Raw genomic sequence first — 18949 nt, 5'->3', positions numbered from 1 at the left:
GGACCTGGGATAGCTGGGAGACTGGATGTGGCTTCTTCCTTTATCTCCCCCTTTACGCCAGATACAGGAAAGAAATGTGTGGAAATAATAGTCTTTTAAAAATAATAAAATAAATAAATAAAGGCATTGCCTCCCTGGGAGCAGAGATCAAGGAGTGGTGGGTGGGTGGGAGACTGGGTGGGGCTTCTCCCTTAAAATCCCCTTTTACATCAGATATATTAAGGAAACAGTACGGAACTAATTGTCTTACCCATCTTCCTGTAGTGCTTGAACCTTTTTACCCTAATTGTGTCAAGATTGTCAAAAATAATAAATTAATTTTTAAAAGAAGGAGTGGTGACTGGGCTGTCACTTCCTGACCTCCTGCAGACCTCTGCCCCATGTGGCACATTCCATTCTCTCCTTTGCCTGTGATCCCACTGCCTCCAAATCACCCTAGGAGAGCAAGAAGTTAGATATTTAAGCATGATTTTAAACTATTCTTCAAAATGGTCCATATGAAGTAATGTGTTCAGATGCAAGGGTATCATCTCAGGTTGTCCCTAATACTGTATTTTGTGTCTTTATCCTATTCATGGGCCATTCCTCAGCAATAGATTTTAGCCTAGATCTGTTTCTTTCCCTTTAAGTAATAAGACATATCTCCATTAACATCAGTGGAATGGAACTAGTTTGCTATTTCTAGTCACTTCCTTCCACTGTAGCTGTATGAACAGGCCTTTTTTCAAAATACCATTTTCATGGGTCATTAGTTTTGTGTGTGATTCTCCACCTCCCACACCTTCTTGTGTTTTTCCATTATCAGAGACGGTCTTGCTAAGAACAAAAGGTAAATAACCATGCAGACTTGTGGTCACGGCTTTGAGAACATGCAGCTTCACAGTAGTCCTTGAATATTTGCCTTCTGAGTATGATGAGTCAGTTTCAGTGGCTCCTTAAAATGGACAGGCAAGACCAGCTTCTCAAGATGGAGGATACGCCAGCATCTAGGGAGCCTCTATCCCTTATCATCACATTGGCTAGCAGGTACTATGGACACTTGGCTTACTGTGGTCTCCATTTGGAGCTGTTACCACTGATGCCAGCTAATGCATCAGCAATGGGTTCCTGGGATGACCCATGATGAGTGCAGAAAGTCCCCCAGTATATTGAAGTAGCCCTGCCCCGGAGTTCAGGGCCCACTAGAGGGATGGGACTCTCCAGGGGACCCCATACAACAGTTCAAGAGACCTCCACAAACCTCAGCCACCTCCACCTCTCCTGAACTTGTCTGAATTTCCCAGTTAACAATGGGTCATATACTAGGTGATGGCCCTTTGTGTTGACCAACTTCTATTGCTACTTAATCATCAACTTCTTGTTTGTGCCTTTTCTACAAAGTTAAAGTACAGATATTTGAACATAGGACCAAGTCTTGTAGGAAAGAAGTCAAAAAAGTTCATAGAAAATAGAATTTCAAGTTAGGCTTACTTTGGCTGGGGGTACCCATGCTGGCCCAGGCTTTCTGCTGGGAATCCTGACTCCCCATCCACCACTGCTAGGCTTGATGGAAGGGTCCTGGGCTTGTGGATGCGCCAACCGACACCAGGATCTACCTGCTGGCTACCTGGTGGCAAGCTCTGTGGTCTTGGGCATATGGAATTACTGCCTAGGCATATCCATGGATACACACACAAGAATCAGGTCTGGGATCACCTCAGATGAGGGTTCTTTGGGAACCACCACCCCCCCAGCTGACCGCTGGACTCAGAACACCAACCATGGAGGACATTGATGGTTCCATGGTCTGACTATGGAAAGCATGTGTCAAAGCTGGGCCTCCTCAGTGGTTTCAATGGAGCAGTGGACAGCATATCCAGATGTATGTGGAGGATATGGCAGTACACTGGAGCCTGCAGAGGATACCTGGTACCATAATAGAAGATGGAGAACAAATCAATCAACTACCCCAAGCAAAGAATTGGCAGTGAATATCTGGTCAAATGGAGACTCTGAGCTGGATTATGTCAGCCAGTAGTCTGGTGAGATTTCATCGTGACTGGAATGGCAGGATTGGCAGCAATACAGAACTGTTGAACTATCAAAATCACTTTAGCAAGACCCTTGGAGCATGCCCCACATCGGGGACCTGGGATGGCTGGGAGGCTGGGTGTGGCTCCTCCCCTTATTTCTCACCAGGAAGCCCATGACCAAAGCTCTCCTCTGATTCCTACACCTGATTGATAGACCTGCTTCCACTTCCTTTCGGGGCAGGAGTACTTGCAAGAACCTGGAGGATGCTTGGTTGGACAGAAAGGGTGAGGAGCCTAGACTGAGCACCAGAAAATCTAATCCATTTGCATCTGAAAAAGCCAATTGGCCCTAGGCAGCATATTGCTAATTGTCTAAACTGCCACATGGTTGTGCAAGCTGTGCAGAAACTCCATGTTTTCAGTGTGTATGAGAGAGAACAGATGAACGGCCAATGGCAGGTGACTTGGCACCTAAAGAGTTCCTGGGAGAGAAGACAGCTGCACTGGAGGGAAGAAGCAGCCACATCGCCAAGTCATGCAGCTGCTTCAGCCGTTCCCACGAAAGCCAATTGCTTTAGCTCTGTAATTCCCCCATTCTCTGGGGACTGGAGCTGATTTCTCATGAAGACCATTGCCCTTGTGTGTGGCATCATTCTAAAAGCAGGCATGGCCTGACAACTTGAAGTCCCAAGGAGAAGCAAGGATGATTGAGCAAAAATAAGAGCTACTCTTAATATATTTTTTGACATTGGCAGTGAAGGGGACACTGGTTTGGTTACCCCATGGCCAGGGAGGAGGGGAGGTTGTGCGAGGGGCCAGGTGGCATAATGACTCAATGACTAAAACTTTGCCTTGCAAGCGCCAGGATCCCATGTAGGTGCTAGTTTGTGTACTGGCTACTCCACTTCCCATCCAGCTCCCTGCTTGTGGCCTGGGAAAGCAGTAGAGGATGGCTCAAAGTCTGGAGACTCTACACCCATTTGTGAGACCTGGAAGAAATCCCTGGCTCCTGATTCCTGGCTCAGGCTCAGCTCAGTTCTAGCTGTTACAGCCACCTTGGGACTGAACCAGTGGATGGAAACTCTTTCTGTCTCTCCTTCTCTCTCTAAATCTGCCTTCCCAATAAATATAAATAAAATGGTTTTTTAAAAAGAAAAAGAACTTTGAGTTAGAGCAGTGCCCTGTTTCTGATGCCATGACTAGTCAGAAAATGAGCCTGCTGTTCAAGTGAGCGGCGAGAAAGATCAGGACACTCCATGCAGAGAAACTCTCCACAGGACTGATTGGAAGGGAAATTAATAGGCTGCCTATTGTTTGTGCGTGCTTTTGCCAGGATATTTCATTAGTGTAAACACTAAACCCGTTGTCATCTTGTTCAGCCACTTGACCCCGGTGATTTTCAGTTCCACCTCTGCCCATGATGAAGTACAACGGTGGCACACCGGAGACAGGCACTAATTATTGCAAGCGGAATCACTGCTGACCCAGTACGAGATTAACTGCTCCTTTGCAGGCTTGATTCCGGGATGTTAGCACTGTCTGCTTATCTTGCTTCAGTTGAGAGGTTCAGGACAAAAGCCCTGCTGATGGTAATGTTGGCAATTTCCCTGTTTGTTTTGCAGGTCACAGCCAGGGGCTTTGGGCCGCTGTTACAGTTTGCCTACACCGCCAAGCTGTTACTCAGCAGAGAAAACATCCGTGAGGTCATCCGCTGCGCTGAGTTCCTGCGCATGCACAACCTGGAGGACTCCTGCTTCAGCTTCCTGCAGACCCAGCTCCTGAGCAGCGACGATGGCCTGTTTGTGTGCCGCAAGGACACTGCGTGTCCACGCCCACACGAAGCCCGTGAGAATTCAGCTGGGGAAGAGGAGGAGGAGGAAGAAGAAACGATGGATTCTGAGACAGCCAAGACGGCTTGCCCCAGGGACCAGATGCTTCCAGACCCGATCAGGTTTGAGGCCACTACCACCATCCCAGGAGCCACGAAGGCAGAAAGGTTGCTGGTCGAGTCTGATGTAACCACAGACACCAAGGAGCGCTCCGAGAAGGATGCTCGAACACAGTACCCCAGGTACAAGAAGTACCAGCTTGCATGTACCAAGAATGTCTACAATGCATCATCTCACAGTACCTCAGGTTTTGCAAGCACATTGAGTGAAAACTCTGGCAGCAGCCTCAAGCCTGGGCTGGCCATGGGGCAGATCAAAAGCGAGCCACCTAGCGAGGAGAATGAGGAAGTCACGCTCTGCCTGTCCGGAGATGAGCCTGACATCAAGGACAGAGTAGTGGACGTGGAGATGGAGCGCAAGCAGCCCAGCCCCTCCCCGATCCCCAGCGTCCCCACCACCATTGCCGCAGCCACCACCACCACCACAGGAGCCACCACCTGCCTGGACAGGGCCCGGAGCGTGGCCTCACCATCCTGCTTAAGGTCTCTGTTCGCTATCACAAAAGGTGTAGAGTTGGCTGGGCTGCCCAGCACATCTCAGCAGCACTTTGCCAGCCCTTTTGACAAGGGGATCACTCAGGGTGACCTTAAAACAGACTACGCCCCCTTTGCAGGGAATTACAGCCATCCCCCTGCGGGCCCAAAGGACTCGTCAGCTGCCTTTGCCATGGGGTCGCCCCTCAGGGGCCCTGGCCTGGAGCCCCTGTGCAAGCAGGAGGGCGAGCTGGACCGAAGGAGTGTCATCTTCTCCTCCAGTGCATGTGACCAGGGGAGCACCGTGGTACATCAGTATTCTGGGGTGAGCAGTTTGGACAAGGAGCTCTCGGAGCCTGTGCCAAAAGGCCTGTGGATGGGAGCTGGCCAGTCCCTGACCACCTCCCAGGCATACTCCCACGGTGGGCTGCTGGCTGACCACCTACCAGGAAGGATGCGGCCCAACACCAGCTGCCCAGTGCCCATCAAAGTATGCCCCCGCTCACCTCCACTGGAGACCAGGACCCGAACTTCCAGCTCCTGCTCCTCCTACTCCTATGCAGAGGACGGCAGCGGGGGCTCACCCTGCAGCCTGCCCCTCTGTGAGTTTTCCTCCTCACCCTGTTCCCAGGGAGCCAGATTCCCTGCCGCGGACCATCAGGAGCCAAGCCTGATGGGAGATGGGGTGTACAACCAGGTGCGGCCCCAAATCAAATGTGAGCAGTCTTATGGAACCAACTCCAGCGACGAATCTGGATCGTTCTCGGAAGCAGACAGTGAGTCGTGTCCTGTGCAGGACAGGGGCCAGGAGGTAGGGAACACACCTGAATCCTAGTGTGTGACCCCTTTCTCTCATTCCTTGACTCTGCTTGTCCTTGCCACCCACTGCCAGTTCCAGATTGTTCTTGTGTGCCTGGATTCAAGGGGACCTGAAGGCACATGTCTCCCCCATGCTTGGAGAAGGCAAGGTACTTCCCAATGATCCGTTCTTGTCCTTAAGAGGCACTTGATATTTGATCTAGATTTCAGTATTCCATACCAGGAAGCAAGGTACTCAGTGAGGAAAAAAAATAAAACGAAGCCAATACATAAAGAGCACTCAGCATTTGAGATCTCTCCTCCCTGCCCACCTCCTCTCCATCTGCCTTAAAAGGCTGGCATACTCACCCTCACCCTTGAACCCTTTGCTTAAGAGGGAGAATAAGCATCTCCTTCAGAAGTGATTGAAACCAGATAGAGCCCCACTAAAAACGTGCTTGGCTGGCCCCAGGGCAGTTTTTGTGGTCAGTACAAAGCCCCAGCACCCCCTCCCCGCCCACATGTCCATCATGCTGCAGGTGCTGGGCTGCCTGCCATCACTCGCTGTCCCAAGGTCACTGCAGAAGCCCCTCATCAGCCCCCTAGTCACACATTAACTGGATGATGAATTTCCCAAGCTCTGACTAATGCATTTCCTAGAAGTCATTTTGAGCAGTCGGGGGAGTAGACTAGCACTCCTGTCCACCCTGGAAGCAACATGCTTTATGGATGACAATTCCCAGAGGCTCCATCCACATCTGCCCTCACTGGGGAGGGGGCAGGAGCAGCAGCAAGCACAGCGTCAGCAAGATTTCAGGTGACTCAAGAGAGAGAATGAGTGATGTAAGCATTGCCATAGAAGATTGCACGCTATCTCCCTCATGCCCTGGCCCCTGCGTTCTGTTGCCTCGGTGTATTAGTCAGCTTCTCATGACTTGAAAAGACCCGAGAGGAGCTTCTTGGAAAGGGGAATAATTCTTGCAGCTTGCAGTGTAAAAGGTCACAGTTCAGAATCTCACCAGCCCTTTAGTCTGGTGCTGGCAGCTGGCAGTGGTGGGATGGGTCCACAGGAGTCCTCATGTGGGGAGGCAGGAGGCAGAGCACAAAACTAGGCTCAGCTGAGCTGAAGTGAGGAGCCCTTGGGGCCAGTGCAGTGGCATAGCAGGCTAATCCTCTGCGGTGGTGCTGGCTTCACATAGGGGGTCCCAGCTGCTCCACTTCTGATGCAGCGCCCTGCTTGTGGCCTGGGAAAGCAGTAGAGAATGGTTCAAATCCTTGGGACCCTGCACCCATGTAGGGGACCTGGAAGAAGCCCCTGGCTCCAGGCTTCAAATTAGTCCCACTCTTCTCATTGCAGGCACTTGGGGAGTGATTCAGCAGATGGAAAATTCATTGTCTGCCTCCCTCCCTGTATCTTTCTCTGTCTAACTCTGACTTTCAAGTAAAATAAATTTCAGGGAAAAAAAAGTCACCAACCCTCCCAGGAGAGCTACTGTCAGAGGGCAACTGAAGACCCCAGTGGCAGGCTATCTCCCACCACACTCGGCTATCAGGTGTCCTGATGAGATCAAGTCTCCATGCTTAATGCATCAATCCTTAACATAAACACTTCAGGATTTAAACACCTACTTGAATTGGGGTATCAACCCTTAACATGAACACTTTAGGGTCTAAACATCTACTTAAGTTGGGGGAGCCAAGCTTTCTGTCCAGTCCATAACGCCTGCCGATGGTCAAGAACTAACTGAGACAGCCACTGATGTCCCAGGAATGTAAGAGTACAAGAGTGAGTGACAGGTCACTCCTCAGAGCTGTATATCCAAAAAGCACAGGAACCACAGATGTGCCAGGCAAGTACACTCGGCAGTCATCTGCTCAGCCTGGGTTCTCCTCCTTCGAGAGGCAGAGGACATTCACCTAGGCCGACAGCAGAAATGCCGCACATGGTAAGTGGATTTTCACTGGGCCATGTACAGTTTATTCCACCGCTGCATGAGTGGCATGAAGCACATGAGGTTTTAGTTCAGGTGTGTTTTGAAGCCGAGTCTAGAGCTCCCCATGGCACTAGGGTCACTTCCTGTTCTTTGAGGGTCAATCAGATCTATGCTCCCTGTCACTTCCCTGCTGGAAGTGGAAAAAGACTGAAAATCCCTGAAGGGCTTTGAAGGACCTGAAGGAACATGTGAAGGAGTTGGAATGGGAGCTGTTCTGTTTTGAGACACCACATCCCTTTGGCATGTGGGTAGCACCCTGAGCCAGGTGCACTGCTGGGTCCTTGACCCCAAGAAGATTGTGATTTCATGGAAGGTTGTGCCCTCTGCCTGTTCAGTCGTTCTTTCCCTCCAACCACAATGTTTATGAGATTTGCTTTTGCTCCCTGAAACTGTTAGTAAGTGAGCCTGATAAGACAACTCAGGACTGGGTCCAGCTCACCCACATGATGAATTGACATTATCAAGGATAGTGTAGTGGTAAGAGGACCAACTCCAGCCTTTGCCTTTTCTTCTCCCTTAAGAGAGTTTCCCACCCTCTGTTCAGTTCAAGGTTGTGTTTGTATGACACATGCATATAATCAAGCACTGTCAATTGCACATATGTCTCCTTTTGTCCTTGTACTGTAGAGCTTACAGTCACCTTCCAGGACTCAGTGCCATCAACAACACTTGGGTTCTCCTCTCTTCAGACACATCAGTTGTTTGCTTTAGAACTGAAAGTGGTGATTCAGTTCAAGGAAGGACTCATTTAACCTTCAAATTAGTTACAAATAGGACAAGTCTCCCCCTCAAAAATACTCCAACTTTTTTAAGATTGTTTCTAATGTTTAACAAAAAAGAAAGAGAAATCTCTTGTTTGCCTTTTTAAACAATGAGAAGGGAAACATTAATCGAAGCTCTAAACCATTTGGGGAGGCACAGGCAAAGAGGACAGTTTGGAGCATATAGCTTCAGTATAGCTAGGGTCTTCCTTAGTTTGACACGTCACCTTTCCAAGAGTGGAGGAGATTGGGTTGTCCCAGAGTTGTCTCAGTGGCTTGGCTTGACTTGGCCTCTGGGCATCGGTAACTTGCTGTTGAGAGTCATGTGGACCCTGGTGGAACTGTCATCCCCAGATGTGACGCTAAGAGACTAACCCTTCCACACATGAGTCATAACCAGAAGAGGCCTGTCCCAGCCCATCACTAATCTAATCTCTCTCCGTGCTCCTCTGAAAGGAGCACAAGTGTTAGATCACAGGAAAATATTAGCACAGTCAACATTCTGTAGGATACTATGATTTTTCCATGTCAGTAGTTCTTCCTTCTCATAAACATTGACTTCTCCCATCCTTTTCCCCTGACTTTATAGCACAGCTTAAGTCAGAACAATGCTGTCTCTTATTAATAATCAAAAAGCTCTATTCTTAATAAAATACAGTAATTCCAGCCCTAATATGCCAAAGTTAATAGACTTTCCCTGTGCCTAAAATAATACTTAATAGGTCTTCAAAAAGCTTGTGAGAAATACATATTAGAAAAAACTGCATAGGTTTCAAAAACTTTTTGCACCAAAACACATTTTTTAGAATATTTATTTGCTTGGGGCCAGCACTGTGTCTCAACAGGTTTACCCTCCACCTTCTAGCGCCAGCATCCCATCTGGTTCCCAGTTCATGTCCCAGCTGCTCCATTTCCTGATCAAGCTCCCTGTTTGTGGCCTGGAAAAGCAGTGGAGGATGGCCTACGTCTTTGGGACCCTGCACCCACATGGAAGACCCTGAGGAAGCTCTTGGCTCCTGGCATCAGATCAACTCAGCTCCATCTATTGTAGTCATTTGGGAAATGAACCAGCAAATAGAAAATCTTTCTGTCTCTCCTTTCTGTAAATGAATCTTTCCAATAACAATGAATACATCTTTTTAAAAACATTTTTATTTCCTTATTTTTAAAATAGAAAGACACACAAAGGCAGAGATCCTCCACTTGCTGATTCACTTCCCAAATGCCTCCTACACTTAAGGCTGGGCCGGGCCAGGCCAAAGTCTACTGAGGTCTCCTATCCTGGTGCCAGGTTCCATGTATTTCAGTTGTCACCTGCTCCCTCCCCTACTGCTTTAGTTGGAAGCTGCAAGCAGGAAAAGAGCTGGGACCTGAACCCACACCCTGCAGTAGGAAATGAAGGCAACCCATACAGCATCTTACTCATTGCCCAAAACACCAGCCCCGGTTCATCTCCAATTCTATTTTCCACAGACTTATTTTTAGAAGATTTATTTATTTTTATTAGAAGGCAGATTTAGAAAGAGAAACAGAAACAAAGATCTTCCATCCACTAATTCATTCCCAAGTGGCTACAATAGCCATTGCTGAACCCATCCAGAGTCAGGATCCCCTTGTGAGTCTCCCCACGTGGGCTCAGGGTCCCTAGGCTTTGGGCCATCCTCAACTACTTTTCCAGGACACTAACAGGAAGCTGATTGATAAGTGGAGCAGCTGGGACATTAACCGACACCCATACGGGATTCTGGCACTTGAAGGGGAAGGATTGAGCCATTTTGACAGAACCCCCATATACACAGAGACTTTTAAAGTACCCTCATGCAAGTCCACATTAATGTGCTTAGGAGTTTGGGTTTTATTTTTATGGCATCATTCTGTGTAATTACTCAGCAGCTACCTTTTCTTTTTTGCCCTTCACACTGCTGTCTCCTGCATACAGGCTTTCAGGCAGATCCCACAGGGCTAACACGTGCGCTTTGTGGGGTCATCATAAATCATGATTTATTCAGCTATTGTCTGTCAGCAGACATTCCAGTTGTGCCCAGTTTTTCCCTCTTATTAACATTCCTGCAATAAACATTTTGTGAAATATTGCTAGCGCTAGTGTTTTTATTTTTGTAGATTTGAGTCTTATAAGTGAAATAAAGGCTGTGCCCATTTATTAAACAGCACCTAATTAATTACCCTTCCAAAAGGTTATAGCAACTTGCATTTCCAGTAGCAATTTGGGAGTGTCCATCTCTGCCTGTTTAAGAATACGAATTGTTGCCTGTCTTTTTAATTATTGCAAACATGATAGGCAAAGAGTGGAGACTGCTCTTAAGCCTGATAGCTGCTTTGTGTGTCCACTATTTTTTTGTCTTTCCTTGTGAACTGCAGTTTATGTACTTGCCCAGGTTTTTTTCATTTCTTTTCTTTTTTTAATTATTTTTTAATAATCTTACTTAGTTGATTAGGGTATAAAGGGTCAAGCGCTACAGGGTGAAAGTGGGTAATGCCATTGTTTCCACACTAATATTATCATTTTTCCCTGTATCTGGGGTTAGGGGAGTAACAAAAGGAAAAGCCCACCCAACCTCCCTCCCATCCCAGATCCCCAACAGGAGGCACGCTCCAAGGGTCCTGTTCAAACAGTTTTGATAGTTCATCAGTTCTGGATTGCTGCCAATCTTGCAGTTCCAATCGCAATGAAACCTATTCAGAGTCCCCTGGCTGACAGTCTCTTCATAGTTGGGGTTCTAAGATCAGCAGTTCAGTTGGAGGGATCTCCAAAGAAACTTCATCTGAGATGATCCCAGACCTGATTCTTGCATGAGTTTGCCAGTACAGACTCCAACACCGTCCGTCACACCAATCAGCTTATGCACATGCTGGTCATTGCTATTGCTGGGTGCATTCTGTTTCCAGCCCTGTCTTCCCCGTGAACCAACAGTGTTGTAGTCCAGCTTGATCCTACCCACTTCATACTTGGTCCTCAAGCAAACCAGTGGGAGCTGCAGCCTAGTTGGGGCGATTCCCCATAACCCCCACCATAGTTCTGCCCCCTACCCTGGTTCCCATGCTTGCCAGCATGTACCGCAGACTTGTCCAGTCTGTCCCACATCCCACTTAGCTCTCGCACATGTCAATGGGCATTGAAGCCTAGCTCAACCCAACCAACCTACTATCCAGCCCATACACCTACTGGCAGGTGCCTTTCTGTCTAGCCACCCCTGCCCCTGTCCTGGTTTTCGTGCTGTCCAGTGAGAGAGGTAACCCCGAGGGAGGTGCCCACTAGTTCCCTTCTAGGCCACACCCACTCCCAGATTATGCATTCTCCAGGTGGTTCTGGCATTTGATTTGACAGAATTAGCTCCCAGTGCCAGCCTCTGCCAGCTAATGCTGCAGCTAAACCCAACCAACCCTCACCCACTCTAATTTCTGCTTGCACCAATGGGAACAGCCAGCCCACCATGGCCCTTCCCTTATCTAGCTCACATGAGGCCCACAGATGTAACAGCCCTGCTTGGTCTGATCTGCCCCCATCCCGACTCACGCTTTCCAGTGGAAGTAGTTGTCCATCAGGGGAGCCCACATTCCCCTGTCAGCTTTGCCTCCTCTGCTGATTTTCACATGTGGTGTTTGGGTGCTGCAACCACATCTGGTACGGCTCGTCTCACCTTGGCATTCCTTAATGTGCACTGGTATGTGTCGCCACCGAACCTGGCTCGACCCACACTCTGTTCTGGTGCTCGGATTCGCCAGTGGGTGATGTGAACTGGTTCAGCCTAATCTGCCCCCAACCCACGCCGTGTGTATGCCAGTGGGATAATTTCCATTGCCTGTTCTGGGCTGTTTCCTATCATGCTTCTTTTGCTTACCTGCAGGGACTGTGTCCTGCCAGAGAAGTTGTCCAGGCTGCTCCATCAGAAACTCTCCCAGTGCCAGATTTCGCGCATACTAGTGGGACCATGAGCCAGCCCTACTCAGTTCATCTCCTGTCCTAGCAGGAATAATGGCTTTTCCTGACTGGCCTTCAACCCAGTCTGATTCTTACTGTTGGATGTTACAAGCCAGCCATGGTTCTTCCCTACCCCCATACAGCTCACACATGGTCAGTAAGGGCTGAGACCTAACCTAGTCTGTCACACATCTGTCCTGGTCCTCCAGAGCACCAGATGGTGTTGGAGTCTGGCCTGGCCTGGTGCTTCCAGTCCCAGTCCACACTTGTGCCAAGTGAGATTACAATCATATCCAGATCAGAACCTAGCCCCAATTCCAGTCCATGTGCTCCTTGGTGGGAAACTCAACCCAGCTAGGATGTCCCCTCAGCTCCCCAACCGGGCCTATTCCCAGCCATAGATCACGTGCAGGCCAGTGGTTGCTCTGACTCAGCTTGGCAAAGCCCCTCACTTGTCCTGGTCCCTTAGATGCTGTGGCTTAGCGTCCCTGTCTCACGCAGATCAGTAGGTGCAAGGACCTACTTGGCATGACCTGTGCTCCAACCTGATTTTTGTTGTTTCTTGTGAGTTAAGGTTTGTTCAGCCCTAACCATTCTGCCCCCTTCCAGTGGCAGTCCGGCCCACCCCACATCCTGTTTTTTTTTTTAAGATTTATTTTTATTATTTTTTCATTGGAAAGGCGGATATACAGAGAGGAGAGACAGAGAGGAAGATCTGCCGTCCGATGATTCACTCCCCAAGTGAGCGCAACGGGCCAATACTATGCCGATCCGAAGCCAGGAGCCTCTTCCGGGTCTCCCACGCGGGTGCAGGGTCCCAAAGCTTTGGGCCGTCCTCGACTGCTTTCCCAGGCCACAGGCAGGGAGCTGGAAGGGAAGCGGGGCTGCCGGGATTAGAACCGGCGCCCATATGGGATCCCGGGCATGCTAGGCGAGGACCTTTAACCACTTGTGCCACCGCACCGGGCCCCACATCCTGTTTTAGGATGCACATTTAGGTGCTACTGCCTTGACCTGCCCTGACTGTTGTGGGTCCCTTTACCTGTGAGTGATGGCAGGTGGCATGGTCACACCTAGCTTAGTCCACTGCAACCCTAGCTTGCAAGCTAACCAGGGGGACTTGTATTTCCACAGGGTTGGGCCCACACAACCCCACAGAGTCTACCCCCAGACCAAGTTCTCTCGCATGCTGGATAGTGTCTTGACCCTGCCAAATGTGACCACTCCACCACTCCACCGCCCAGTCGGGTGATGGTACTTTCATGACCCTGTCACTGGGAGTCACCCGAAATTCACTTCTCACCTACACTAAAACTGGCCTTACTCATGGGTGTCCCCAGACAGCAACTACATATCTTTAAAACCCCAGAGTTCGCCGCCGGGTGGCCAGCAGGCAAAGCCTGGCAGCACTTGGTGCACTGGCCACCCTAGGAGAAGCTCAGGTCTCGTTCACTGCCTCCCGGCAGTGTCTTTGGCTTGAGTCCCCAGCATTGGGTCTGACCCGGCTGTGGCACCCCCCACAACTGCCACACTGCAGGGAGCTGCAGTTGCCCCCAACCCTAAGGCCCGAACCCCAATTTTGTTTTGTACAGTTTGTGAGTGAATTTATGGGAATCCTAATCCCTAATGTTAGGAACAGTACCCTTTTTCATAAATGTTACCTAAGATTTCTCTATTACTTCACTTATTTAGTCTTTTTCTGATAAGGACAATTTGAATTTTTATGTTACCAATGCATCCGTCTTTATTTCTAGATGTGTTAGTTCTTTAAGAAGCCAATTTGAGATTTGTTGCCTCTAGTGATGAGAAAACTGAACAAGTTATATGATGTGGGAAAAGGTGACAAAACAGAATGCATAACAAAGTTAAGTCCTCATTTGTTTCATACATGTACATATCAGTAATCAAATCAGGTCAGACAGCAAGATAACATTGGAATTGAAGTTGCAGGGTAAGCATGTAGGAAAAGTTTTTTTTCTGTAAAGTTTGACTCTTGTATATGTGTGTTCCAAGTACGTTATTTTATTGAGAACTGTTTCCCATACCATAAAATCCATACTGTTAAAGAGAACAGTAGTTTTAACATGTCCACAGTGTGTACAAACAGCACCACTGCCCAATTCCAAAGTGTTTTCAACACATCAGAAGGGAACACCAGACCAGTTACACACAACCGTCAACACCAGGCAGCCACTCATTAACTTCACTGGACAATTCACGTAAATGCAATCTTACCATATGTGGTCTTTCGTATCTCAGTTCTTTCATCCAACATAATATTTTCAGGGTTCACCCCTGCCATTGGTAAACCACCCAGGAACATCATCATAATCAGGAATTCATTCCTTGTTATTGCTGAATGTTCTGTGTGCTGCTGTCTTTGTGGCTTGAGGGAAACAATGGAATAGCCATTTTTTGGTTCTAGTGAATGGTACTGCCATAAGCATTTGTTCACAAGATTTTTATAGACTTATGTTTCATTATATGTGTGGTAGTGAAATTTCTGCCTCTTGTGATCACTCTATAGTTAACCCTTAAGGAACTACCAGATTGGTTTTCTCATTGACTATATCATGTTTCATCCCCACCAGCAGTGTAAGAGGGATCCTGTTTCCCCCACATCCTCAGCATTGCTTGTTATTATGCACTTGTTTTATGACAACCACCTGGGTGTGACATGATATTTCATTGTGGTTTACAGGTTTGTTTCTAAACTTTGAAAATTATAGAGAAATAGCAACCGCTTTCCAAGTAGCAAGCTTTTTACACCCAAAGCATTTCTGGTGAATTGTAGATTTTGGTAAAGCCGTACTAGAAAGATAATTCATTTACACAACCAAAAGTGTTGATGAGTTGGATCTGCTTCATTATCATGGTTTGCAGTGCAGGAGAAGGAAGTGTAACAGAATGAGTAAATACTGAGTGAAAACTGCAACCGTAGGGTCATGCTAATCCACCCAGCAAAGTAGAGGACCAAGCAAGAGAAGTGTGTATGAGGCATGGCAGTGTGTGTGTGTGTGTGTGTGTGTGTGTGTGTGTGTGAAAGAAAAGAAGAGGAGAAGAGAGGAGGTAGGGGAGGTAGGGGAGGGAAGGGATAGGTAGGGAAGAGAGGAGAGGCGGGAAGAGGGAAAATGAGGAGAGGAGAGAAAGTCCAGAGTAACTTGGAGGAACTACGTCTGACTAACTCCTATCACCCACATGCTAACTTTGAGACACACTTTGTGTATAAAATTTTTACAGTCGTGCTTGTGGTTTGGTGAATCAGGCTTGTTTTTTGAATTGTCTATAATTGGTCTGTTTAATAAGGAGGCCTCACTGAGCACAGAAGTCAGCTCTATTTCTGATTAAAGCAGTGTTTTCATGCTTTCGGGAAGAACATTCTTAGCTTCTGGAATTCTGAAGCATGCCAGATGCCCAGGAGAAGAAGCTATGTGATGGAGACATGAGGCCATTCAGACTTTTCAAAGCACTTGTTCTAACCGTTAGCCAATTTTACTCTTCAGGGTCAGCGTATCAGCTAAGCAGGACAGCTGTAACCTCTCGCTGTTCCCAGATTCTCAAAGGACACTGGGACACAGAATAAAAGACTTGTTTGAGATCACACAGCTAATGATTCGCAGACCATGATGGGATGACCAAATCCCTGGTGTCCTGTAGTTGAGCCAGAAACGGCACTATGGGGAAAGAACATGGAAGGACGGTTGTACAGGAAACATTTCTTTGCCAGGGTGGAAGGACTTTTGTCATTAGCGTCTGCTTGACCCTGAGCAGGTGTGCCTGCCCTGAGAGCCTCAGGATCTTCAGTCCAGTGGGTATCTTGCTCCATCTCCCAGCGATTCCCTGGATTCTGTGGGTTTGCACTTTTCTGTATGAAATTCTATAATTTTTTTTTTGAAAGACGTTTTTGGCAGGGAAGAAAGAGTGTAGTTGAGACTAAGAAGCAGCAGTAGTGCTAACTGGGGTGAGAAGTGAATCCATTGGTTTCTCTTTGATGAGAAGAAAGTGCTGGCACTGGGGGTTAGCTGTAGCCACTCCCATGGGGGCCCCTGGCAGATGCACGCCGCACACCAAGAGGTTCATTGAGATTTCAGACTGTATCCCAATGTCACCGCTGCTCCCCATCAAGGCCACCTGCTGGGTGCAGGCAGGCACCATCATGTGACTGGTACCAAGCGCAGACCATGAAGGGTTAACCCTCCATGGGTTGTTGCTCAGCCAGGCACCACAGGTCCCCTGCCAAAGCCTGACCTGCAGGCTATTGCATTCAAGAGAGAAGAGGAGAGTCAGAGCTTGGCAGGAGCTAGCTAAAATCAACATTAGCTTGCTGTGTAAACCGTGGCTGCGGCCCCTGGTGCCCTGTTGACCCTTGGCTTACTGACAGAGTGGCTGGCCTCTGCCCCTCTGCTGCAAAGCCAGGTGGTGGGCCTGGAGTCGCAGACACATCAGCACTCACCAGCAAAGCCTGTGCCCTGCTCTTTGCACACAGCCTGCCTGCCCAGAGCCACGATGGTCACAGGCTGTGCAGGGCCACACTTCACAAGTAGAAGTGGTGGTTGGCAGGGCTCTGCCTCTGAGCAGGTTGGCTGCTCTGCATTAAGTGAGAGAGCCTACAGAGTTACAGTGAGACCTTCCCCAAGGTGAAAACCAACAGAAGAACAAGTGTGGGGCAGGATAAAAACAAGGTGGGGGGTGCCTTCTGGGTAACAGTAATGTCCTGGAAGAAGGAAGCCAGGGCCTTGACCTTCTCCTTGAACTTTCACTCTCCAATGCCAAGTCATCTGGTCTCACCTTTTGACCTCACATGGGCCCTGTTTGGGCCACCAGAACTATGTTGTTGCCCAAGACTGGAATGGCCAAAGACCAGAAGGCCAGGACACTTCTCCTGACCTCCAGAGCAGGTGCCTGCTGGCTAGGGACCCTGCTGCTGCTCCAAACCTACGTGGATGCAGTTTGGGAAGCAAGAATGCATCCCAGACCATCCTTCTGCTCACCTACAGGTGTTCTCCTCTGCTCACAGGGAGAAATGAGATGGGATTTCTCACATAAAAGGAAAACCAGGGTTGACTGTTTTTCTTTTTCTCTGATGCTCTGACCAGCAGCTCAAGTTGCATCAGCTCTGCTGAAACTTCATGTGGCCTTTTAGCTTCAAGGACTTTGAAACTGGCTTGTTGATTTTTTCCTTGTGGCTGCCAAGCCTGTCTCCCCTCGTGTTTTCTACTTGGCATCAAGCAGATTTTCCACGCAACAGCTACTGGTGGGCATTCCCTGGAACCAAAGCAGTAGGAGTATAGGGCAGAGGTATAGCAACTTGGCTGCCAGCAGAGGAACCAGTGCCTCCGGCCCCTGAAGAGCCCACAACCCCTGCTGGGTGGTGAGAATCCGTGTCTCCAACAGACAGACCTCTGTGCTGCCAAGCCACTCTCCAGGATCTGAGCGTCCGTTTGTTAACCAAAGCATATAAAAGACAGATCAAACATTCTTCCATATCATTATAAGCCCTGTGCAAACACCGCCCCATGGACAACAGCCTTCCCCCAGCTCAAAACAAGGCGCCGCTTGTCCTGACTGCTCATCTCTAGCTGTTGGAGCAGGGCAGTGCTGAGAATGGTGGAACATGCTGTCATAGAATAAATTGTGCAGGTGTTGTGGGCCAAACTTCACCCCACAGAGGCTGAATATCCGTTGGAAGGCTCCAGCCAACACCACATTGAGTAGGCTCAGAGCTATGAAGTGACCTGACAAGAAAGTTGCACTTGACCACAAAAAAGCCAAATGATTATTTCCTGTGTTTGTCTTCGTACCTGGAATTAACTCACCACAAATGCCAAGATCAGGACTTGGCTCGACCTACGTGCAAGGCCACCCAAAAACAGGCCTGAGCATGTTGGGGTCAAATATTCCCCTTCTTACTCCCTTGGAGAACCCCAGCACCATACTGCAGCCTCCAGATGCTAACTGGGGCTTGGTGTCTTCACCCAATTGTATTTTAATCAGCTCCAATCTAGGCCCATGTGCTTTTTCTGACTCCTTGAATTCACTAGCGGCTGTGTGTTCAACCTTCTCAAGCGCTGCTGCCCTGACGATAACCACACAAATTTAGCTGCTGACACCTGCCACATGGCAAGCCTTGAGTCATGATGCACTGTAAGGATAAGATTCGCTTTGGATTGGTAAAAATACACCACTGAAAAATGGAAAATATCTTAATAATTCTCCTATCTTAACTATGTGTTGGGAATATCTCAGATATATCATGTTAAATAGCATATTACTAGAATTAATTTCTGCTCCCTTCTGTTGATGGAGCTGTGTGGGAAATTAAAAATCAACCTCATAGCACTGGCTTAGTGCTAGATGGAAGTTTAGGTTTGTAGCGCCATCTGCTGGCCCAACTAAAGCCAATGTAAATGTGAGCAAAGATAAGCAGGAGCAGCTGGGAAACACTTGGTCTCTTAGCCTAACAATGCATTATTTTTCTTTCCCAAGAGCTTCTGAAGCAGGACCAGAATGGACCCTGGAAGCCCCTAAACCATCAGCAAGAGCCTTAGAAAGAATAGTGACAAACTGTGAGAACATGAAGACCTCATGGGTGCCAGCAGTAACCGGGTCTGCATCTTCTCATGGGAAGGATGCAGTGGTTGCTATTGTCAGTAGTTTAGGCAGGCTGTCATAGGATTGTGGCCAACAACAGAGGGAGGACACACACGCCCATCTCTCCAGGGAGGGTGTCCTTTTCAAAAGATCATGCTTACTTGCTTTGATTTGTCAGCTGTTTGAAAGTAGGACTCTTGCCAGTCAAGTGCCTGTGTTTGTTAGCCAAAGTGGCATAAGTCAGCCCCCAAGACTTCACAGCTTGAAACAACAGTGCCCATGGTCAGCTCACAGTTTGTGAGGGGCCACCATCGGAGCCATCTTGGCTCAGGATCTCCCCCAATGTGGGAGTCATGCCTCCACCAGGGCTGCGGTATTCTGAAGGCTTGACTTGAGCTGGAGGAGCCCTCTCCATTGGGCCTCACCACCGG

General features: G+C 48.5%; 1 protein-coding gene across 5 annotated transcripts in view; it reads left to right on the top strand.

Annotated features, from left to right (window-relative positions):
- Positions 1-18949, top strand: part of BACH2 (BTB domain and CNC homolog 2) — a 370073-nt gene that overhangs the window by 337904 nt on the left and 13220 nt on the right. For all 5 annotated transcript variants that reach the window (XM_040983783.1, XM_040983784.1, XM_040983782.1 and 2 more), the window contains one exon: positions 3635-5245. In XM_040983783.1, the coding sequence (XP_040839717.1) occupies positions 3635-5245 (1611 nt within the window). The remainder of the gene's footprint in view (positions 1-3634; positions 5246-18949) is intronic.

The sequence above is a fragment of the Ochotona curzoniae genome, unplaced genomic scaffold (genome assembly GCF_017591425.1).
Source record: "Ochotona curzoniae isolate NIBS_2020 unplaced genomic scaffold, NIBS_Ocur_1.0 contig_3819, whole genome shotgun sequence".
Lineage (NCBI taxonomy): Eukaryota > Metazoa > Chordata > Mammalia > Lagomorpha > Ochotonidae > Ochotona > Ochotona curzoniae.
This window is presented reverse-complemented; position numbering and strand designations above follow the sequence as displayed.